Source organism: Elgaria multicarinata, chromosome 8 (genome assembly GCF_023053635.1).
Source record: "Elgaria multicarinata webbii isolate HBS135686 ecotype San Diego chromosome 8, rElgMul1.1.pri, whole genome shotgun sequence".
In the NCBI taxonomy this organism is placed as follows: domain Eukaryota; kingdom Metazoa; phylum Chordata; class Lepidosauria; order Squamata; family Anguidae; genus Elgaria; species Elgaria multicarinata.
In genome coordinates, this window is record NC_086178.1 from 55,302,584 (window position 1) to 55,327,443 (window position 24,860).

At 45.1% G+C, this 24,860-nt stretch overlaps 1 protein-coding gene across 1 annotated transcript in view; it reads left to right on the forward strand.

The window, feature by feature from the left end:
- The first annotated feature begins 236 nt into the window (after positions 1-236).
- LOC134402761 (inactive heparanase-2-like) overlaps positions 237-24,860 on the forward strand; it is a 30,179-nt gene continuing 5,555 nt past the window's right edge. Inside the window, exons 1-3 of the mRNA XM_063132477.1 lie at positions 237-563; positions 1,480-1,637; positions 20,587-20,748. Coding sequence (XP_062988547.1) covers positions 304-563; positions 1,480-1,637; positions 20,587-20,748 — 580 coding nt within the window. The 5' untranslated portion in view covers positions 237-303. The remainder of the gene's footprint in view (positions 564-1,479; positions 1,638-20,586; positions 20,749-24,860) is intronic.

The window sequence follows — 24,860 nt, forward strand, 5'->3', positions numbered from 1 at the left end:
GGAGAGGGTTAAGCCGGGAGCGACTCCCCTTTACCTTTGCGAGAGCGAGCATGTCCGCAGGCGGCGGCGCTTCGAGGGGCGGCGCTGGCGCACACGGCGTCTTGGCACGGGCCCCGGGGAAGGCTGGTCAGGGGCGTGAGCTCCCCTCTCCCACCAGCACCAAAACATGGGGGGAGGGAGGAGGGGGGAGGGAAAAAAAGGCTGCGCGCCCCCACGCTTTGCACTCCGGACAATTAGCCGCCCGCGACTGGCTGTGCCCGGCGCGGGACTTAATTGGGGAGCCCCCCTCGGCCTCGGCCCAGCATGCCCTGCCCCGGCGCTGGCCCTCCCGGCTTCCTGGCCCTCTTGGCCCCTGGGCTGGCGCTGCTGGCTCACCTCTCGCTCCCCTCCCAGGCCGGCGTGAGGCGCCTTCCCGCCGGCACCAGCCCTCGGGGCGCCCCGGGCAGGACGCTCATCCTGCTGGACGTGAGCGCCAGGAGCCCCCTCCGCGTCACCAGCCCGAACTTCCTCTCGCTGCAGCTGGACCCCTCCATCCTCCACGACGGCTGGCTAGACTTCCTCAGGTAAGGGGCGGCTCCCCGGCTCTCCCCCCCCCCCACGGCCCGGCCCGGCCCCGTTCCTTCCCTTCTCCCGGCAGCCCTCGTGAGCCCCGGCTCTGCCCGCGCCCTCTCTGGGCTCCCGCGTCCCCCACCCTTTCCAGGGCCCCGCCGAGCCGCGCTCGGGACTGGAGGCCGGGCCATGGTTCCTATTAAGATGCACATGTTTGCAATGGAGAAAGCATCTCGGAGACACCATCGCTCCTCTGGCGGGCTGGGGAGAAACGCCGCTGCTTGACTTGCCCCCCGGTCGGCTCAGCAGAGCTGCCCCGGCGCGGGTTTCAGCCCCCAACGTCTGGGGTGGGTGCGTGGGTCAGAAGAAGCCACCCGTCGGGACGTCCCCAGGACGGGCTTCTTCGGCGACTCCCGGCTAGGAAAGGAACTCCATAGCCATGAATGGCGCCCTTTGGGAAATGATGCCCACCTTAGGCGAGGGAGAGACGCTGGATCCCGATGTCCGGGAGGAGGACGCGACGGGGCCTTGCCCGTAGCCGAGCGCTGGGTGCCCTGCGGCGGCGTCCGAGGGCGCGGGAAAGGGAGACGTCGCCCGGCAAACCCAACCCAAGCGGCGGGAGGGCGCCCCGGCCCCGGCCCTCCTCTCCTTTCCCCCGGAGGGGCTGAGCAAAGTGACTCCCAGCCAGTGGGTCCCCTGGCGGCGATGCGGGGCTCCCTGGCCCGGCCCTTCCAGCAGCCGGTGCGGGAGCAGAGCCCGGCGCGAGCCAGCTTTCCCTGCCTCCTGCTGGAAGCTTCGGGCCTGTCGCGCAGCTCCTCGGTGGGCACCGGAGCCTCCACGGCGGCGGGCGCGGCGCGGCTTGCCAGGCCGCTGCCGCGCTGCCACCCTCCCGCCTTCCTTCCCTGCTCCACTCAGCGCCTTTCTCCGCAGCTCCCGGCGCCTGGTGACCCTGGCCCGTGGCCTGGCGCCCGCCTTCCTCCGATTCGCCGGCAAGAGGACCGACTTCTTGCAGTTCCAGAACGTGAAGAACCCGGCCAAGAGCCGCGGCGGACCCGGACCCGATTACTACCTCAAGAACTACGAGGACGGTAAGAGGAGCCCCGGGCCGCCGCAGGGGCGAGGCTGGGAGGGGGAAGAAAGGCAGGGCGGGAGGAGACCACACCGCGTCGGGATGGGATGCCGGAGGCGCTGGAGGGCGAGGAGCACCCCACAGGGCCCGTACACCCCTGCGACCCAGGCGGGAGAGGGGCAGAGGCAGGCCGAGCTAAGAGGGAGACGGGGGCGATCCCTCCGGATTAATGGATGGGGGTGCAATATGCGATCCCTGAGACTGCTAAGGCCGGGCAGAGGCTGAGCCCGTTCAGATGCCAAGTTGACTGCACAAATCTGTGATTTTAAAAATTATCTGTGCCATTCAGCAGGATGGCAGAGGTGCCTGCAAACTAGCCTAAGCGGAGGTTGCGCCTTTGGTTTGGGTGTGAGAAACAGAAGATTCTGGAATACCCAAAAGCAGACAGAGGAACATGTGCGTTTCCGATTGTGCGTTTCTATGACAGGCTGCTGGGTTCTGTCTCCTCCAGAGTGTGTTCAGAACAGAAAGATATATGGGAGAGTGTGGTGGGTGACAAGCATGGCATTGTGATTACATGTTGGGAGTGCTTATGCCAGACAGACATTAACCCTCCGTGTGTGTGTGTGTGTGTGTGTGTGTGTGTGTGTGTGTTTTGCTAGAGAGTCCAAAGCAGTCGCTTGTTAGACTGTGTCTCTAGGTCTCTGTGTGTGTAGGGGGGGGGGGGCTAGATAGAAGGGCAACAGAGAAGATAACACTGGTAAGAACATAATAGTAGCTTTACTGGATCAGACCAACAGTCCACCTAGTACACCATTGGCAGTAGACAGAGACATGCAGAACATGGTGGAGATGTCCGTCCCCTCCTATGTAATTGGTAGTCTGCCTCTAAATAGGAAGGCCAATTTTTAAAACTATCACAGCCAGTGAATTGGCCTAATCCAATTGTTCTAATTCTCTTTTATAAATAAACAAAAACCCCAGATTTACAGAGTCACAGCTTCGCAAAGGCAGGCCATGCAAAGTTATGGCATATGATCCTAAAACCTACCTGCCTGTGGAGCCTCCCAGCTCTCCACTAGGACTCCTGTCACTCTCTGTTTATACCTTATTAGACAGCACAACAGCTATTTTATTTATTTATTAAATTTATATACCGCCCCATGGCCAAAGCTGTCTGGGCGGTTTACGCATTTAGTTTTCTGCATATAATACAACATGGTAGCCTTGTGGTAGCTTACTTACACATAAGCTAATAGACATATTTACAACATTTTCTTAAGACAGAAAAGAGTAAAAATGCATTTCCCCCGGGGAAACAGTCCTTTTCGTTGGATAAGCCTGATTTGGTGAGAAAGAGTCTGAGAGCGATGGAATAGCGTAGGGTAATGGTTGGTTTAGGGGAACAAGAGCAGATGCAGATATTTCCTTCCCTGATCCCCCTGATGCATAGTTGGTGCTGTTATTTGTGCATTGATTTCTCTGCACTTTCACTCTCTTGCTTGAATCATAATATCCCCAAATTCATCCCTTACCCATCCATCTTCTGTGTGCAATCTAGAAATGATTGCCAGGTAAAGGGACCTTCTGGAAGTCCCAGAATACTTGACAGTGGCAGCACCAGAGAAAAAACAAATATTGAGGATAACATAGAAAGGCCAAGGAGGCATTTCAGGGGGAAGGGGTGCTTTGTTTCACATGTTGTACTTCTGAAAGAGAAATAATGGCATATTCCATGTATATTTAGGCTCGCATTATAAACTTCTCTGAAGTGGGTCCTATAGATGGACAGAGGTGACTTTCAATTAAGCGTTCTTCAGATCGCAGCCTTCTTTTAATTTCCACTTTATGCTTCTGCTGTAATTTGTATGTGAAAAGTGCCATTCCTTCAAGCTAGTCGTAGCGGTCCAAAAACGGGGCTGAACTACTTGTCCAGGAGGGCACTTCTCTACCATCATCGCCCTTTGGTGCCACCTGTGGTAGTCGAAGGCTGGCACTTTGGTCAGCATTGTCAGGAAGCGAACTGAACAAACATCCTGCAGCAGCTTGGGGTTTGGGAGAAGCTAAGGGGGCAAAACAACAATAGCCCTGAACTAAGGGGCAGGCTTGGCCCTATCTGGTAATAGAAAGGCCTAACTCCATGCTACAAGGCTCCCTGTTTCTGATACCAGAAGTGCCTGGTTGCTACCCTCTCCATCCCCTTCTTTGCCACTAGATCAGTCCAGTTCTCCAGAGGGTGAAAAGTGCTGCCACCCTCACCAAATTACTATTCATATACTACTTTTCCTAAGTGTGTCACATTATATCAGTAATCCTTACAACAATCCTGTAATTATAGGTCAGAAGGCGGGCTGGGTGGGATTCATTTAAGGCACTCAACTGCAGCAGCTTCTACTCATTTGATCAGCTGGAGCAGGAATATTCTGTAATCAAATCAGTAATGAAGGAATATGCATGTTTACTCTTGCCTCTCCTCCATATCAGGGTGTTTTTGCTCCACTGCCTGACAACTGCGGGGTGGGATATCAGTCTAGAATTTCTCCACCCTGTTTCACGGCTGATGTTTGGCCAGGGGTCAGGGGAGAAGGCACAGGGGCATTTTCTTTACAGTAGTAAGTTTATCTCTCCTGCCCCCCATTCTTTAGCATCTGTTTGGAGTCAAGATGTCATAACTATTGTAGCTGAAGTAAACTTTGCTAAACAAATAGGGCTGAAAAGGTTTTCCAAGAATGTCCAATTATATATTTCCCCTCATTAGAAGCAGCTTTTCTAGAAAAAAAATCCTTCTTGCTGTTTAATTATTGCTCGTCACTCACCAATCTCCCATCCTATTTGCAAACTACTATGGAGGAACTGAAATTCCCTCTTCATAGAGGATGAATTACTACCACAAAAAAGCACATTCTGGAGAAGTAGCAAAATAGTAACATGAAGCTTGCCCTCGTATCCTTCTCTTTTTAGTGCTGCAATCCTATGCAGACCTCGTTAGGAACAAACCCTGTTGAACACTGTTATATTTATGTCCCAGTAAACATGCATAAGACAGGGCTGCAAATGTCCAACTGGTTGAGTAAATTTTACATCTTAATCCTAACCACACTAGGTAGATGTCATGCCTCTTCCTAAATACTGATTTAATTTGGACTTGCTTCTGAGCAATGTATTTACGATTGCAATTTTTCTTGGGATTTATTATTTTCACATGGACTGAAAGCAGCAATGAGTAATTGCTACAATTAAGCAATTAAATCAGTGCTACTCCCTGTCAAAGGGAGTTCCTGGCACATGAAGGCTTTGATGTAAACTATCTTATGTGCTTTTCTTGACATCGGAATGCCTTAATGATCACCGTAACGATAAATAAATATTATAATATTTAGACAAGAGTATTGACATTAAATAAGTTCAAAATTCCACCTGTCTGAGATACTGTAATATTTATTTATCTGGCAATTAACTTGCTTTTAAAAGAGTAATCAGCTACAAGATTTGCATTCATCAAGTGTCGTAGACACTGATGGCGATGTGCTTGATCAGATAGGCACCTCTGTCGCATAATCAATATTGCTATATTGTGTGATTTCAAAACTGCAACAATGTCCTTTTGTTGTGCTCCAAAGAAAGGGTTCAGAGGAGACTTTCTTTGAATTCTGGGCAGGGACAGGGTTGCCCTTTTTCTGGGAGGAATAAATTTTGATCTATTCTCAGAATCACCCAAGTTTAATGTTTGTCCTTTAAAAGCCCAAGCATAGCTCTTTTAAAAGACTTGGGAACAGCATCATTTCATCCAACAGCTCAGTGCCTGTTTTCCTAAAAGCTCAAAGAGCTTTTGTTATAACAACAATCCCCACAACCCTAAACTTTCACTATTACCCCCATATCACAGAGGAGGTAGAGAAATAGTACCCACTTATCTATTGTTCTCAGTGAATCCACGACTGAAATGTGGATCAGCACTCTTACTTGCTGTGCTACACTATTTCTCGCCATACAAGATGTTTACTCTGGATTAATTAATGCTGAGTAAATACAGTTCCTAGTTCCGAACTCACAGTCTATTAAAAGTTAGAACACTAGAGGGGGAAATCTCCAGGCTTTAATTATTCAGATTATTGCTGTTCTATGCACACTTACATGGAAGTAAACTCCATACAGCATAGTGGGGGATCACTTGTGAGTAAACACGGGATTGCTCTGCATGATAGGCAGAGTAATTAAAGTGCATTAAAGGACTAACTTAATCTGTATTGTCAGTATAAACTCAAAATTGAATTTTGACATGGATATGCAAGTTAATGTCACCACACATTTTAAGATGAGCATTCTTTTCAGAGAGACTATGTATCCTGGTTTTGTAAACTGCATCTTCAGTGTTAAAACTGTAACCAATGGTTTGGAGACAAAGAAATTAGGAACCAAGACTCCAAATCCCTAAGAAAAGTAACAAGATCCAACTACACACCCACCCATCCACACCCTTTCAGTCTTTCTTTGGCTGCATGACCTAGGAGGCTGTTAGCTGAAGATTTTCCGTAAGTCATTACCGAGGAAGCCAATTCATCCCAGACCGACCCCAGCGGGTAGGTCGACAGCAGAGAGGATGCCTCATGGAGATATTGTCGTCTGGACAAGCAGCTTCTATCTCCTGAAGTCCCCCCCCCCCTGCGTCCCCAAGAGTTTCTTTCTTTCCTTGTAGGAGTTATTTTTGATGTGGATGCCTCAGTCAGCAGGGGTGTTGGATCCTCAGTGTCTCTTTGCATGCACACTCTCAATTTCACTCGATAAAGCCCCCTGCCTCTCTTCACATACACTTCTGTCTGCTCTCCCCCTCCTCTCCACCAAAACTAGCTTTGTTGAAGCCGCTGCCTTTTGAAAGCTAAAGGAGAACCTTACTTAGTAGCAAAAAACCTTTCTGACCAGGAGCTGTGGTTGGTTCACACTAAACATTTGCAGAAATAAGTGTTCACTCAGCCCAAAGGTCAATATTTCAACAAGTTGTGGTAGGGAACTTACACTTATTACATGTCTTCGCCCAGGTTTCTTTGCTGTTGAGTGACTGTGGCCTTTTGTTTCTTCATTTTTCCTCATGGCAATAAAGTTGAAATGTAGCAGCCCTTCAAAATGAAGTTTCTCATAGAAGTTGTAACCACAGGTCTTAACTTTTCATCACTTAAATGTGGAACAGAACCATTGCAAATGGGGGGGAAGGAGGGAGGGGACACATGTGGTGTGTATCAGGGATCAGTGTAAATCAGAAAGGTGTGGTGAGGGGGATTTCCTGCCCACAGGACAAGCTTGCTTGCTGGCCCCCTTGTACCGGCTGCAGGAACTGCAAGCAGGACCTTCCATACAGAGTCACAGAGAGTCTTTCCCATTAGGAAAGGCAAAGAGCCTTGTGACAAATGGGCTTCAATAGATGCACATGGTGATGCTATCTAGACCTACATCTAATCTAATGAAGAAATTGCATTTTGTAAACATTGGTCTGTTTCTGTCTGCTCTTGGAAATGCCTCTCCTTCTCATCAGAGGATAGTCAAAGTGTGTGAAAGGGAATGCTCTTCCATTCCATTCCATAGTACATTTCTGGCTACTACTGAAAAACCCTGCCATGTCCTCCAGACCAAGTCTTGTTAAGGTGTGTGAAGGGGAAATCCTTGCATGTTATGATAGGTGAGGCTTTGATGGCTTGCTCTGTTCTGGAGTGCTAGCTGCTATTATGGAATTAACGTTGTGTCCCAAGCTCCAGGAGACAGGTGTAAAAATGTAACTTTAAAAACCTTTCTAGTAATCAGGGCATCCTGGAATGTGTCTATCTCTGGAATGTGGAATCTGCCTATCTCTCCTCTCTCATCTCACACTATTGCCCCGCTCATGCTCTCCGCTCCTCTGATGCCATGCTTCTCGCCTGCCCAAGGACCTCCACTTCCCTTACTCGGCTTCGTCCTTTTTCTTCTGCTGCCCCTTACGCCTGGAATGCTCTTCCAGAACACTTGAGAACTACCAACTCAATCACAGCTTTTAAAACTCAGCTAAAAACGTTTCTTTTCCCTATAGCTTTTAAATATTGAGTTTGTTCTGACTCTATACTGGTAGCCTCACCCTACCCGGTGCCTGTTTACACTTCCCGGTGCCTGTTTGCATTCTCTTTCCCTCCTTACTGTTTACTACAACTTTATTAGATTGTAAGCCTATGGGGCAGGGTCTTGCTATTTACTGTGTAATCTGTACAGCACCATGTACATTGATGGTGCTATATAAATAAATAAATAATAATAATAATAATAATAATAATAATAATAATAATAATAATAATAATAATGTGTGTGCACCAAATTTTAGCATTATAACTTTTGGGGATGTACCATAACTATTTGGATAAGCCCTACCTCTTGACTGCTTACATGACTCATTGGCTAACTAGGAATGGACAATATAAACTGAGATGCTGACTCAAGCATCTTTATGCATGTACAACAATTGCACAGTGCTTGTTTTTCTTCTTCTTCTTCTGTCTTCTGCAATGCCTTAGCTAAGGGATGATTCTGGACTGTCACACTACTGGGGATCTAGAGCACTCCATCTTGCAGACACGCAGTAAGAGAACTGCAGTCTTTCTGGTAGTTTAGTAACCTACCTGTGTCTACCCCAAACTTTCTAAATGGACCAGGATATGTACAGTCCTTGTCTTACCCAATGGTTAATATCTATCCTTAATAAACTTCTTGCTTTGTTTATGACAATGGAAAGGAAAAAAGGAAATACCATTTAGTAAAAATTCTTCTTGAAGGGCTCTCAATTCCTGACAAGCACAGCTACAATTCTAAAGATAATAGAGGCAAGGTGGGTAAAAGTTGTATGTATTCACTCATGTTAATTTTTGTTTACATTGCCTACTAACCAAGTTTTTTTTAACAACGTAGAGGAAAAAATAAAAATCAGTGATTATAATAAAGGTACAATAAATGGCAGTCAAGAACAAACTCAAAACAATAATTCAAATGCTTCACTAAAAAACCGAGAAAACACAGCATTAAATCAATTTTAAAAAGAGAGCAGAAGAATAAAATCAATTGAACTAAAACCATGTTAGAACCACATCATCATATAAAAGGCTGGGGAAAATAAATAAATCTTTGCTTGGTGCCAAAATAGCATTAAGACAGGTAGGCACCAGAAGAGCCACTCTCAAGAGGGTATAACAGCCAGGGGGCCATTACTGAGAAGTCCCTTTCACTTGTCGCAGCTCATTGGTCTGGTTCGGACTGTGGTGGCTTCTTTTCCCCACCCTGCATGTGCCCGCCTGCTTAATTACCCTTGTGATGGTGTGTGTTGTTGTGTCATCTGAACCAAACCACCCCACAATCCATGGCTTGTTGGTGGGGTTACATGGTGGTTTGGAAGCCCCCAGACATGTGCCTCACCAGGTTTGAATGACACAGCAATCCGTGCTGTGGGTAATTAGGGAAATGGTGTGTGTGTGCATGAGCAGCACACGTGGAGTGGGGAAAATTTTTTTCTGCCATTTTTTCTGCTGCTGATTGTCCAAACCCAGTCACTGTACCTCACTTGGCAAGGGTGCTCGTAAAAGGGCCTCAGGTGATGACCTCAGGGACATGTGGAAAGAGGCGATCCTTCAGGTCTCAAAGTCCCAAGGTGTGAAGAGCTTTAAAGATCAAACCAACACTTTAAATTGGACATGGAAAGTTTGAAAATGGTTCAGAAGCCAGTGAAGATGACGAAGCACTGGTGTAATATTGCCCAGTCCCAGTTAGCACTCTAACAGCCATATTCTGTACTAATTAAGATTTCAAGACATTGTTAGGGACATAGGAAGCTGCCTTATACTAGTCAGACCACTGGTCCATCTAGCCCAGTATTGGCGACACTGACTGGCAGCTTCTCCGCAGGGTTTCAGGCAGGAGGTTTTCCAGCTCTACCTGGGGATACTGGGGATCAAACTTGGGACCTTCTGCATGCAAACCATGTGTTCTGCCACTGAGCCAGAGACCCTCCCATGTTAAAGGCATACAATGCATTGCAGCAACCTTTACTACTTTGTAAGTCTATGGAAGCCTCTGAGGGCCAATCTAGGTGTGACATTTGACATGTAGTTCACCCTTGCGTAGTTATTTTAAAAATAATTAGCCACTATAGGGCATCCCAAGCAAAATCTGGACTGTGGCATGGGGAGGGGAGAGGAGCTTTAAACAGCAACACCTATCCTGATTGTAATTGGACACGCCACCCCATGTCCACTATTCACAAAAGAGGAAATAGCTACAAGATGGAAAAGACAGGTGGCCTCCCTTGATTAAGGAATGGTATGATAAAACCTGGTAATTTCCAATTAAGGACAAGATAGCATCTTAGCTGAAAGCTATGTCCAACCCTAAGTAAGTTGATGTCTTCTTAGAAAAGCACTTTTCTTTTTTTCATGCATGTGTCCATTGATGGACCTGCCAAATTTTCTTACAAACGGTTGGTTAACTCGTGTTAAAAGATGTGGTTCCTTTTAACATATTTAATTCCCAAAGTAGGTGATTTGTTTTAGCAGCACACTGTGCAGTGACTTTTTTTGTCCCAAACTTTCACTGAGGACCTGGCTTGTATAAATTTATATGAGGAATTTTTAATTGTTTCAAGCATTCTGATTGATTAAAAAGCACCCTATTAACTGGGCAGCAGAATGGTAAAACACTTATTTTAATCAACTAAACTAAACTAAGGACATGTACTTGGCAGCAGGCACAATCTCAAAAGAAGTATTTTCCTCCTCAATATTATCAGTTGAAATGCTTCTAAAATGAGGCTTGCTACCACACGTGTATGTATATTATTTCATTAATATGCAAATATATACAGAAGAATTAATTGGGTGACCCCATAGGAGGAACCGACTAAAACACTTTTAATCGTATAACACCCTTAGGTTTAATCCCTCCCACTGCTATCAAGCGTTTCTTACTTTTACCACAATGTGCCTAATCTTTGCCATTTTGAAAGCTGGGGCACATTTAACTTCTGCAAATTTAAAGGGTATGTATTAAATTAAATAGCTGTTATTCCATCAACATTTTCTCCCCACCCCAGATTTCATAGCTTTTTGAAGAGCTGCTGGAAGGTTTTTTAAGGAGTTTGTGAAAGTTCCAGGTATACAGACTAGGCTGGGCTGTTGCGACATAGGAGGCAGCAGGGCTATATAACGCTTATCTAGTGGGCGTTGTGGGTACTTCAGGACTATATTGATATCTGACTCTGAATTATCTTGTGTGAAAGCATGCAAGTGAAAATAGAATTTTCATCTAGAAATGGGCATGTGCCTCCTGTAAAGCCTCAGGTTATATGAATGTGACTATTGTCTGTGGACCAACCCTGGTTATTTGTCCTCCCCAGGAATGTGTGAAGCAGCATAGAAACATTGTTACTAGATTTTCAGTCCTAGTCTTTCTGAGCACCAGTGTTCTATCCAGTGTTCTGTGACCCATCTGCATTGGGACATTGGGTATTGTGTGATGAAACAAAAAGTTATTAGCAACCTGGTGCCCTCCAGGTGCTTTGGATTACAACTCCCATAAAACCCAGCCAGCATGGCCAATGGTAAGACATTATGGGAGTTATAGTCCAAAAAATCTTGTACTAGGCAAATCTGAATTCAAGTACACATGATATTGTCTGCTCCAGCTGACTGTGGTTGATGAGGCCTCAGGCATAGATTTCACATGAAATCTTTCAAAACTGAAGATTCTATGCAGTTGAGTCTGAAACTTTATGCATGCAAAGCATATGCTCTACCACTGAGCTGCAGCCCCTTTGAATGGGTGTGAGGTTGTATTGCCCAGTTCACTGCGATGTATGAAACAAATCAAGTATAGAAAGCAGAGTGATGTTTTAACTTTTTAAAAGCTACTATAAACAACCCCTGCCTTGCCCACCCCCACCAGCTGGAATTAGGCAGAAATTCAATGGAATACTTTTTTCAAGCCCTATTACAGCATGGGTGAGATATTTGGGAGGGGTCACAGTTGTTGGAGAGAAGGGTTACCCCACCCTCAGCTGTGCCCCACCAAATCCCCCCTCCTTGCTGCAATTAGCCTTGGGGAAAAGCCTTCCCTTGAAACCTATGGACTATGGGTGTGCGTTATATGTGGAAGCGGTTATATGTCTGTTGGATGAGGATGTGTATGAATGCATGTGTGAATGTGCATGTATGAGAGAATGTATGGGAAGGCCATCCATTACAGCTTTCTTTGCAGGGAGGCCACCCACCTCTGGCATGCTGCCTGGAAAAGCATGTGGCCCCATGAGATGGAAAAAAATCCACCATTCCTGATGTAAAGGATCAGACAGGGCTTGTCAAAGAAAATGGGCAAAGGGGAGCTTAATATCAGAGCTGCATGTGCAGGACAGCCACACCTTACTCAATATCTTTCTTGTATAAAAACAGTTTAATCAATTATGTATTTGTTATTAAAATCATGCCAAAGTAGTGGTGACTGCTATTTTTACCTTTCACATTAGTCTGCAGTTAACGTTTTAAATGCAGCTATTTCCAAAAGAGGAATAAATAAAACGCCAAAGTTTGTACTCTGTTCCGCAGTGAGATATAGGTCTAATCAAAGGCATATCCTTCTCCTTGCCATTTTTGCTCCTCCTTAGCAGCCCTTCCTCTCAAAAGGAACTTGCTCTCAAATGGACAGCAATTAAGATGATGTTGATGATTTATTTAAAATCTATTTAAGTATATCTGCAATGAATGAGCAAAAAGACACTTACTATTTAAATTTCAGTAGTGGTGGAAACAAAGGGAGATGGAGGGAGAATTTTCTACTTTATCTTCACATTCAAGTATTTCTCATAATATAGTAACCCTATATATTTGGAAATAGTTTGTGATTTAACCTAACCCCCCACCTCTCTCTGCTACATTTTTGGCTAGCTAGCTAGCACATGTAATGCAGAGTAGGTCCCACAGTGGGCAATGATGGGACTTTTTAAAACACATCTGGAGGGCTGGCAGCATATATGGTAGGTTTGTCTCTAGCAGCTCTTGATGTACAGTCCCTACATTTATGAACTTCTACATTCTGGAGTAATTCAGAAGCAAAAAAGGATCACTTAGGCAAAAAAAAATCAAAATCAAAATCAACAGAAAAGGAAGGCGAAGTGCATCTTTCACAGGAACTGCTTTTGACAACTGATGCTACCACTAGATAAACTTTGGATTCTAATCCCTAGGTTATTTTTAGTGTGAAGTTGCCCTATTAGCATATCAGAAGAAATGGCTGAGGTAAGAAATCCACTAAGAACCTGAACAGTGAGATCCTGTTTTGTCGTTTTAAAAGCTATTTAGTGGTGAACATAGGAGGGAGACTGTAGCTTTATGGGGAAGATAAATTTGACTTACTCTGTTCAGAAAACTTCCTGCTTTGCATGATTAATTCAGCTCCAGCATTTTAGTCTGCTCAGAAACAGACACATTTACCAGAACAAATACATCCTCCTCACCCCCACAGCTCCACCCAATTAGCAATTTCTCATTAGGGTAGTTAACATAAATCCCCTTGGGGTAAAGTACTCACCTTATCTGATTTTATGCCTGGGCCCAGACACCCCAGTCACTGAGCACTTAAAAAAATGTGGCCAGGGAGATGAGAGAAATTGCAGAAGCCATTTTAATGGCCATGACTTTTTTAACTAGCTATTTTCAACATTTTACAGCTTTCCATTTACTGGCTCTCTTGTCTGATGACCGAGAGACAGTGGGTTTGATCCCTGCAGGATGTCTCACTTTCCAGTGTTGCTCTCCCTCACTTATTTTTCCATAAGTAGGAAGGCAAGTGGGGTTTTTTTTGGTCAAACAGAAGGTGCTATTAAAGTTTCTTTTGAAATGCATTTGGTATTAGTCTGAAAAGTTTAAGCAAAGCTCATCAAACTTAATTTTGGGTAGTTACGGTGTTGTGGGCACTCTAATTCCTGGGAAACATTTGCTCCAATCTGCAAGCACACCACCAGAGGAATGCAGGACTCTACCCCCAGAGTAAAACAGTTCCAGTGGACTCAGGCGCTCCCTCCATCTCAGGCTAGATGAGTGGTGTCCTGTCCCTTGATACCAGTTTAGAGAAGTCTGATGAATGTGGTGTGAGATGTACCAGTCTCCACTGGAATTTTTCCTTCTCCTGCAAAGTGTGTGTGTGTGTGTGTGTGTGTGTGTGTGTGTGTGTGTGTGTGTGTATGTATGTATGTATGTATGTATGTATGTATGTGCCCTTTGGGATGCTTTGAACTCATCCTGGGGAGGTAAAGTGCAAAGCACACCCCCAAACTCTGGATTTTGTATTCCGCAGTCAGCCGCAGCTCAGCCACCTGCCACATGGGTGTGCTCCCTTCATACTGCATCTGTGAGTCTGCTAAATGAATGACTGCATACAGGATGGTTGTGTATAGTCCTCCTGATCCAACAAAAACAGCAAGTGTCTGATGATCCAGGGGTGTCCTCCAACCAAGTCCAAGAGCTCTCAGAGTTGACAACCCCAACCCCCATCTTTTATATTAGGTCTTGGACATATCCCCAGTATGAATCCAAGGTTGCAATTCTATGCACATTTACATGGGAGTAAGTCCCACTGGCTTCAGTGAGACTTACTCCCAAATAAATTTCCATTGGGTTGGACTTTATGGCACTTTTAAGAAATTGATAAATGCTCTGGAAGAGCATTTAGCTAGTGCATATTTTAACTAGCTACAGGAAAACAGTAAGAAGAGAGTAAGGGAAGTGGCTGGGATTTTTAATGAACACAGTAGAGCAAATCAACTGAACGATTGTCAGTTGTTCTATCATAGTTTTTGTATCTTTTTTCTTACCCAGATTCAGCCATCTCCTCTGTTTCTGTCCAGGACTCCTTTCTTCCCCCATCTCAACTCTCCTCATTGGTTTTTCTATTTTGCCACTTGGAACTGGGAAACTAGGATTGTACGATGCAAGGGAAGTTTAATTACCGAGCTCATTAACTCAGTCTTCCCAAACCTGATACCCTCTAGATATGTTGGACTACAACCCCTGTCAGTACCAGTCAACATAGCCATCCCATGGGGATGATTGGAGCTATAGTCCAACAAATCTGAAGGGTACCAGGCTGGGGAAGGCTGAGATAACTCCCAAGTGGAATCACAGGGCTCTTTGTAACAAACTGTTTGCAATGGGATTAGGAATCAGCCTAACCCATAAACAGAGCACTTATTTCTCAATCCTTTACCATAAGAATGCTTAGTATTTATGTGTATTACTAAAAAAAAATGCTGGTCATGATGGGTGTCTGTGTGGTGCATTAAACTTTAGACGAATTTATTTAGGGCAATTTAGAGAAATTAGTTGGTTTATCTTTGGTAAAAAGGCTGTTCTGCAACAGCAGAAGACTGGGGAGACATCTACAATTGTATATGAAACGGTTTTTTTTACAGTATATAAATGTTTCTTTTAAAAATGTTTTTAAACGTAGGTGTTTTTAAAACGTTTACTACGTTTTCTCTTTCAGTGGGAAAGCATTCTTTTTTGGCACACTTAGGAAAGTAATCCGCTTCTTCCCCGTGTTGCCATTTCCCCTCCCACTTCCTCTTCTCTTACCTTTAGATTAGAAGACATCCGCCACCTACAAACAACACACCAAGCCCAGCCTCGCAGAAATGAAACTGGAAGTGGCCACTTCCAGTTTCACTTTTGTGAGGCTAGAAAAAATTAACGGCTGGAGGTTTAGGCACAGAAATTAAATAAACTAGGGTGACCAACTGTCAGGATTTCCCCGGATTTGTCCTGGTTTTTGTTCTTTCCATGGTGTCAGGGGGGATTTTCTATAATTTTCAATAATGTCCTGGAATGACACACCTTCCCCTTTAAGGCTGCCATTAGCATGGCAGGAGGGAATGACATGCTTTCTTGAGGCACATCATTCCCCCACTCCGAGCTCCAATTGAGGTCTTAAAGGGGAAAGTGGGTCATTCGTGGACATTATAGAAAAGACCCCAATTGGAGTGGATGGTGGTGGTGCAGAATGAAATCCTTTCCCCTCCTCCACTCCAATCGGGTTCTTTAAAGTGGTGGGGGAATAACGTACTTTCTGCAGGACTCAGAAAGCTGCTTCCCCACACACACACTAGGTGTCCTCTTTTTTGGTTTCCCAAATATGGTCACCCTAAATAAACATGCCCCCAGTACTACTGGAAACACATTTAATACGAAGAATTCGGGCACAACATACCAAAAAACATGACTTTTTCCTGAGAAGTTCAAAAAATAAAACGAAGAAAAGGGAAGAAAAACACATCAAAAAGTATACATCATGTGGCGAAATACCATGGAACGCACACTTCAAACCGGTAAGAAACGTCCTAAAACGATAAGTGTAGATTCCGGTTTCTACAGAGTAGTTTTGTGTTTGGGGGCTCAGACATCACCAATTAGGCCACTCAGTGAGTTCATGGATGAGGTGAGATTTGGAAGTCTTCTTGGCTACCAGGCCATGTACTTGCCCACTACACCACACCAGCTCTCTCATGTAAAATGGGCACATTGATTCAATTGTAAATAACTTTTCTTTTGAAAGAAAACTGGAAGGGTCCCCAGACTTTTTGGGTCATTGGCCAGATTTGGAATTTTGAGGAAGGGCTGTAGGCTCTCTCACAAAATGGCTGTAATGGGGGGGTAGCCCATTCACAAAATGGCTGCCATGGTGGGCTTGACCAAGTACAAAACACCCATTTCACAGAAGGCAAACTGTTGAGGCTCAGGGAGTGGTAATTTGGCCAAGAAACTGAGTAGAAGGCGGAGATAGGATCTGAACACACATAAAGGCAAAACACTTGGCACAGACCGAATACCATCCCTCAATTGCCCCCTCTCACCTCCCTCCCCCAGTCCAAGATGCTTCCTGCCACTACCACCGCCCGCATACCTTTCCCCTTTTTCTTCTGGGCAATTGACTACACTGGACTGCAACCACCCAGCATTTTTATGTTGAGCACACTTTATTTTGCAGCATGCCAGCCTCCCAGGTAAAAAAGGGTTTTTTTTATTTAAAAAATCCTTTAAAAAGTAAAAGGAGGGGCAGGAAGCCTGGTGGGGGCCAAGAAGGATGTCTGTGGGCACATTGGTGCCCACAGGCACCATGTTGGACTCCCCAGGGATAGTTAGTACTCACATGTGTAAATTGTGAAATTGGAATGATAATTACCTATTTCACAAGTTTTCTGCTGAGCCAAAAGCAATGCTGAGAATGTCCTATGAATGTGGACAGGTAGAAGCCCCTAATGATCATGTGCATGATTTATAGCACTACTAAAATGTGTGTGTTTCTATCTGCAATAGTCAGCACAGTTCTTACGCATGGGACTTCAAGGATTAAATTATATTGGGGGAGGGAAGGAGGAAGTGAGAACAGCATGTGAACTGGTTGCCTAGCAGCTCCAGACATTATTTTTCTTCTCTCCTTTCTCTTAGCTTCATGGCACAGACAAGTAAGTTGTGAGAGGAGGTGAACTGGAAGTGGTGTCTCTCATGAATACTGGAAAGTGTAATTATTTGGGTCTATGAACACGGAATGAGACTAGCACATAACATAACTTTAATCTGCAAAGTCAGTCAACAGTTTGTACAGCAGATTCAGGCCTTCTTCTGCTCCAGCAGTGACCTTAGGGCATGTTCCACAAATGACCATTTGTTAAGAAAGTATTGACTAATGTCCTAAGTTACGGAGTGTTTATAAAATATAAAATATAAAATAAAACATAGAGGAAGGCTGGGAAGTTTTTTCACCCAGTGCTCAAATTGTATAGGAGGGTCAGCCTCCTTACATGTTATGGCAACCCTGAAGTTCTCTACCCGAGCAAACTTCTAAAGTTGGTAGCCACAAGTATTTATACTGATGGTTTGTGAAGGGTTGTTCATAATTCAAATCTATAGCTGTTTGGCATCTGTTTACAAAATCTTACCTGTAGAATTCCTGTTGCTATATATAGAATTCTGTGTCAACAGAATGCTGGATTATCTAATTCTTTGGTCTGATCCAGCATGGCTGCTCTTATGTTATTTATTCCTTTCTTCTCATTTATGTGAGTGTTTCTAAACTTCCATTTTGAGAAAGGTTGTTGAGCAAGTTGCTTCCCAGCAACTCAAGGCACACCTGGATACCCTCCAATCTGATTGTTGTTCTGAGCATGGAAATGAGACTCCACTGGTGGCTTTGGTCACAGTTCTTTGCCTACAGATTGACAGAAGCAATTGCATTCAACTGATCTTGTTAGATCTTTTTGTGGTCTTTTATAACCATTGCTCATGAAGTCTTGGTGACATGACTATGTTTAGCCTTGAGAAAAGAAGACTAAAGGTGGAAATGATAGAACTTTTCAAGTACCTAAAAGGGTGTCATACAGGAGAGGGCTATTCTCTATCATCCAAGACTGTGGGGCACAAAATAACAGACACGTTTTGGTTGAATATCAGGACAAACTTTCTAACAGTCAGAAGTCAGACAATGGAAATCACTGCCTAGGGAGGTGGTGGGCTCTTTTCCCTTGGAGGTATTCAGACAGACTGGATAGCCATCTGCCATAGATGCTTTAAACTGAATTCCTGCACTGAGCAAGGGGTTGGACTCAATAGTCTAAACGGCCCTCTCCAACTCTGATTCTATGTTTCATTAGCCTTGTGGGAATTGTGGGACCAGTCTTGAGTGATTCCACTTAGTCCTAGGAGGTCTCTGAAGTGATGATGGGCATCTGCTTATCTTTTCCCTGGTACCTTTCCTGTGATGATCTACAGGGGTCTATTTCCTGATAGTACAGAGTCATTCAAAATGGGGAGATGTTAGTCCATTGCAGCAAAACCAACAGGATCCTGTGGCATTTTATTGTCTTAATAAATTATAATTACCAAACTTTTCATGGGCTAGAGCATGCTTTGTCACAAGCATGAAGAGCTATCCTCAATTGGCAGATACAAAAGCACACACAAATACAGAAAAAAATGTTAATAGTAGAACCAAAAGGCCATGAAATGTATAGGATAGCAGTAGGTCTTTCACATTTCTATGCAGAGCCAAATTTATACAAGTTAACAACAAAGTAATCCATTTGCAATAGTAATGGTCTTCATTACTGTGCTAATTTAATACCTCTATAGGCACAATTACTTTCTGAGGTTGGAAAGGTATTCCCAACCTTTAAATTCAATAGAGTCAAATTTGCCAGTAGTTTCATGCTGTGAAGACTCATTTTGAATCCTTTTTTGCAGTGATGTGGGGTGGAAAATCTAACACAGAAAATTTCCACAAAATTATTTTCTGTGGACATTTTTCCATTTCATAGGTCCATTAATACCAATGAATGGATGCCAATTGTAAGTGCAATAGTAGGCAAGGTTGTCGGTTTCAAAGTTTTAATTAATGTTTTTCAGATGATTATCCTTAGTAAGTATGGGTGAGAATATATGCATGTCACTGATATACATATATGTCTCAGTGTGAAATGGAACTAATAAGTAGTCACAGTGAAGCTGAAGGTGCTCTCAGTAGAAGAGAATTGAACTCTTGAAATAGATGAGTGGTTGTCAGCATATCAAGGGTTGCTAGAATTTATTAGTGTTGACCTCTGGATATGTTGGACTACAACTCATAGCATCCCAGCCATGCTGTCTGGAGAATGTTGGGAGTTGTAGTCCATCCGGAGGGCACTAGGTTGGGGAATTCTGAATTAATATATCAACAGTTTTCTCTTACATTTACACAATGTAAGGGAAGTAGATGCTATTGTCTTCAAATTTTTACAAGCATTCCAATAAAATAAATATGTGTAATGTATTTGGGGGGGGGGGAAATAGCATTGAGTGTTTTTTTATTTTAGTTTTATTGTTTCCTAAATACAATTAGAATATACATGCTAAATTAGATCACACACTAGTCTAGGGCATCCAAAAAATTTCTGATGCAAACTGAAAAATCTCAGATGCAATTGACTCTATGCAAATGACTTAGTTAGAAATTTTCTGGAAATCCCACACCACTACTTTAATCAGTGTCTTTAGACAAGTGTTTCATAGTTTGCTTGTGACTTGGCCACTCATGGATCTTCGCAGGTCATTTTGACGACACAGCAATCCTCCTGTGTGTCTCCCGCTCCTTTTGTTTTCTCTGCTACAAAATAAGACCAGGAAAATCCGATTCTTCTTGGCCATACAGATAATTGGCTTTATTTCCTGCTGTGTGCAGGAGAGGTTGCACTATAAAAATGCCACTGGATGTAGGCCTCATGGCTGCTGCTTGCTTCCTCTTTCTTTCCTGTGTTATTCTGCCCATCCCTATTGTGGAAGACAAGCAGGAAGCAAAGTGACGGTAAGGAAATGCAATTTCTTCCCCGTCTGAAAATGCTCTTTGTTTGAAGTGACCTGGGAGACTGAATTGTTTTTTCATTGGCTTCTGAATTTTACAATTTTTATGTCAGCTCCTAATAGTATGGCTGATGTTATTATGTTCTGTAACTGTGCAAAAACAGGGTTAACAAGCCCTGAAATGTTAAAACAGCACCATACACCATCTAAATATCATAATCTTTAAAGGCTTAACTGGTCATGATACATAGATGGTGCTGTGTTTGCTTGGTGGATAGAATACATGCAACTTGGTCTAGGCAAAACGTTTAATTAGAAGGAAGGCAAGAATGTGGTCGTTATGAGGGGTTTGGTGCTCAGATGATAGAAACATGAAACACTGTGGAAGATTATATGAAGGGAAGCACAAACGTAAGGGGCAGGTACAAATTAATTGTTGACAGTGGCAATGCTGTCTGGTTCCAATGTAAAGTTTTACCTTCCTTGATGGGACTGGAAGCTGAGTCTGTGATGTCTTTCTTCTTCTTCTTCTTCTTCTTCTTCTTCTTCTTCTTCTTCTTCTTCTTCTTCTTCTTCTTCTTCTTCTTCCCACAGACATCATTCGCAGTGATATTGCCTTGGATAAGCAGAAAGGCTGCAAGATTGCCCAGCACCCAGACATCATGTTGGAGCTACAGAGGGAAAAAGCAGCTCAGATGCACCTGGTTCTTCTCAAGGAGCAGTTCTCCAACACTTATACAAATCTCACACTAACAGGTAAGGCTGCAAGGCCATCTTGAGTCAAGGATCACCACTGCACTTGTAGAACCAACTACTGCTGCTTGTTTCATGTGGGAAGAGAGAGTAGTCTTCTGAGGAAAGGCTATAGAGCCACAGAGAGATCCTAAGCAGGCCGTTCAAGGTCATCTGGCAAGATACAGAAATTAAAATGTAACCGAGGCCTTAGCTAGACCTAAGGTTTATCCTGGGACGATCACAGGATAAACCTTAGGTCTAGCTAAGGCCCAAGAGTTTGCCTCCTCATTTTGTTGGCGATTTGGATGTTGCCAGTGTATGAGAGCAAGAGAAGGCAACACACTGACAGTGTTGTATATAAACCAAGATCCAGTTCCAAAGGAAAGGAGGGATAGATAACGGGAAGAACCATGAAGTGCTAATTCATGAATTGCCCAGAGAGCTCCGGCTATTGGGCATTATAGAAATGTAATAAATAAATAAATAAATAAATAAATAAATAAATAAATAAATAATTCTCCCATCTGGATGATCTTGTGTAATAGTAATAGTCTTGGATGCCTGTCAATTTCTTGGAACACAGACAATTTCCTGGATTTGATTGCACCAGGAAGACTTATGTGTGGCTGTGACCAGGATTCATAGGACAGTCATGTTAGCAATAACAATTATTAACACATGTATTTTAATAGGAAGTGAAAAATAGCTGCTCCATGAGAGAGAATTACATATCCTTGCTAATTTGATAGCATCTCCGTGGAAACTTACATTTCTGACCCATCTTGGGTTTCTACTTAAGATGTGCTTTAATTGATATTTCTCATTTTAAAGAGTTGTCCCTTATTTCACACTTTCAGACTTAACCCAGAGGTGGGCATCATCTCTGTTTTCAGGACCACCCTACTACTCAAATAGTGATCTGGGGACCAGAAGGGTATTTTTCCACATGACTTGACCACTCCACATCCAAACCTAAGAAAGAGCCAGTGTTACATTTTTGGGGTAAATGATTGTCTTTTCCATAGGAATAAAACAAAAGGCAAACATTTTACCACCACTTGATTAAAATATGATTGGGTTGCCAGGGGCCAAGTGCTTTGTAGAGGTGATCTGGCCTTCAGACAAGCAATTGGCCATTTCTATTATCCGTTATTTGAAAAATCATCATCATCTGGGGCATCTCTTAACTGCAGATTTAGGAACGTAAGTCCAAAGTCCTATCTAGTTCCCACAGTGGACAGCCAGATGCTTACAGGAAACCCACAATCAGGTCATGAGTGCAGTAGCATCCTCCTGGTCATGTTCCCCAGCAACTGGTGTTCAGAGGCATACTGGTACTGGAGGCAATAGCTAGCCATTACAACTAGTAGCCATTGATAGCCTGTGAAAGACATAGCACTGGCTGCTTTTTTTCAGGAGACAGCTGCAGTTGCTTTTCTCTATGACCTGCTATGTTGGAGGGGGCAGGGGAGCGTTGGCAGGCCTATCAGAAGCTGCCTGCAGTCTTTCACATGGGCCTTTGCCCACGCTAGCAACACAAGGCATTTCGGTGCTGCTGAAAATAGCAATGGATTTGGTGTGTGTGTGTGTGTGTTTAAGCGTCTTCTCTCCCTGCCCTTGCTTACCTCAGCAGAGGGGATGCAGCAATTACTAAATTTGGTGTCTTTGAAGCCAAAGCGGCACATGCACTTTGTGTGAACCCAGTAAATATTAAAGAGCAAATATAAAAGAGATAATGGCCCAGATGGAGCTGAGTGGCTGTTTCTATTACGAGTGTTGTTTGAATTATCCATGAAATGGGTCCTGGAATGACTGGCAGGCCACGGGGGAGAGCTGCAGGGTGCTCGTAAACTACTTATATCCCACCTTGCTAGGGGGAGGACAGAAGGGAAGGTCCAGTTCTCACACATCTGGCTGGTGAGTGGCAATAATGCCCCCACCCTCAAGGGTTGTCCAGGTTGTTGCAACAGAAGAGAGGCCCAGGTTAAAAGTTTCCGCTTGGTTTCTAGGGATGCTGGATGGATGCTGAACTGTTGTGATACAAATGTCTATATTAGCCTGGTGAACGTGGCAGATCCATTCTGTGGGGAGAAAACAGGAGGGACCTGGGCTCGAGGCTGTTTCAGCCTCCTGAGAAACAGATCTAACTGTGATGGATGTCTAGACTTGTGCCTGGCTGATGTTTGGGCAGGATCCCTTCGAGACGTTTCTCATTCTCAGTAACACAATCCCCTTGGCTGTTTATTCCCACTTGAGCTCTTGGAATCTCCCCTGACAACTTGCTTACTCTCCAGTAAACAAACCTCCCCCAAACGGAGGGCTGTACCCCTCCTGCACTGTTCTTCAAGGCAGTTTCAAAGAGGCTTAGAGCATTGCTTGCATTTTTGCCTGGGACCTGCCGCCTGAGGGGCACCTGGTTATTGCAGTCTCTTGGCCTTTTAAAGTATGTTTATGGGGGAGGATGGGAGATTTCAGTTCCAGGTGTCTCTGTGAGTCTGAACGTCTCTAAAGTGGTGAAGCTTTGTCCAGCCGTCTTGGACGAGATCGCTGCAGCCTGATAATTGTTAAGGAAGTTTAATCTCTGATTTCATAAATGTAGCTGGACCCTGTGTTCTTGGAGGGCAGAGCATAATATTTACTTGTAACTAGACAGAGCCATGTAAATATTTCTCTTTCCTATGATGAATTCTATCTTTTGGATTATGTAAAGGGGGTGGGATGACTGATTCATAGGGGCAATTACACCTGCATGTTCAGGATCTGAGCACAAAAGCTTGTAAGAGAACAATGCATCAGGCAGATTTGGGGGGGGGGGGAAATGGGAGCAGACAGCCCAACACTAAGACTTGCACAGGGTTACCACTTTCTTTATTGAGGCTTGCTTTGCCCCAAATGAACTTTGAGCCCTGAACTTAGCCTCTCACACAAGTGGCTTCTTTCCCCTACTCCAGAGAAAATGACATAGAACTAGGGCTGTGCAACCCCTTCTCAAACTGATTTGGATCCTGATCTGGACCTTCCAGATCAGGCCCAAATCAGTTTGGGTCGATCTGGACCTCCCCGATCCACTCCGGAACCAGATCCAGAGTGAGATCCGGAGGTCCGGATCGATAATCGGGGCCCACTTTGCCCCCCCTTCCCCACTAACTTGCCTCTGCAGCGGATGGTAGAGGCAGGTAAGTGGGGAAGAGGAGACAAAATGGGGCCCGAATAAGCCCCCCTCCCCCCTTACATGGCTCCTCCATCTGCTGCCACACGGGTTGCGGCGGCAGACAGCAGAGCCAGGTAAGCTCCCCCTACTTACCTGGCTCTGTTGTCTGTTGTGGTCCAGGCGTTGGCTTCAACTGTGGCCCAGGCCATAAACAGGCCTGGGACTCAGTTGAAGCCACCCCCCAGACCGTGACGGAGCCAGGTAAGTGGAGGTGGGAGGGGGGCTTACCTGCTGCCGCAGTCCATGCAGTGATGGTGACGGAGCCAGGGAGGGGGGAGGGGGGCTTACCTGGCTCTGTCACGGTCTGGGTGGTGGCTTCAACTGAGGCCCAGGCCTCAAGCTGGAAGCAGCCTGCTTCCGGTCTGAGGCCTGGGCCTCAGTTGAAGCCACCGCCCAGACTGTGACGGAGCCAGGTAAGCCCCCTCCCCTTACCTGTCTCACCCCCTCCCACTTTCCCCTTCCCTGGCTCCGCCACCATCACCGCACAGACTGTGGCGCCGGAGCCAGGTAAGCCCCCTTCCCCCCACTTACCTGGCACAGCCAGGTAAGGGGGAATTGGGAGGGGGCAAGCTAGGTAAGGGGGAGGGGGGAGGGGGGCCTGGGCCTCCATTGAAGCCACTGCCTGGACCGCGATGGAGCCAGGTAAGCCCCCCTCCCCCCACTTACCTGGCTCCATTGTGGTCTGGGTGGCGGCTTCAACAGAGGCCCAGGTCTCAAGTTGGAAGCAGGTTGCTTCCATCCAGGTAAGCCCCCCTCCCCCCTGCCCCCTACCTGGCTCCGCTGCCATTGCGCATGGACTGCATCGGCGCTGGCGCCAGGTAAGCTCCCCTCCCCCCCACTTACCTGGTCTGGTGCATCGGAATGGTCCGAATCTTTTCGGACCGTTCTGCTCCGCGCCGATCTGGATCTCCCCCGATCTACT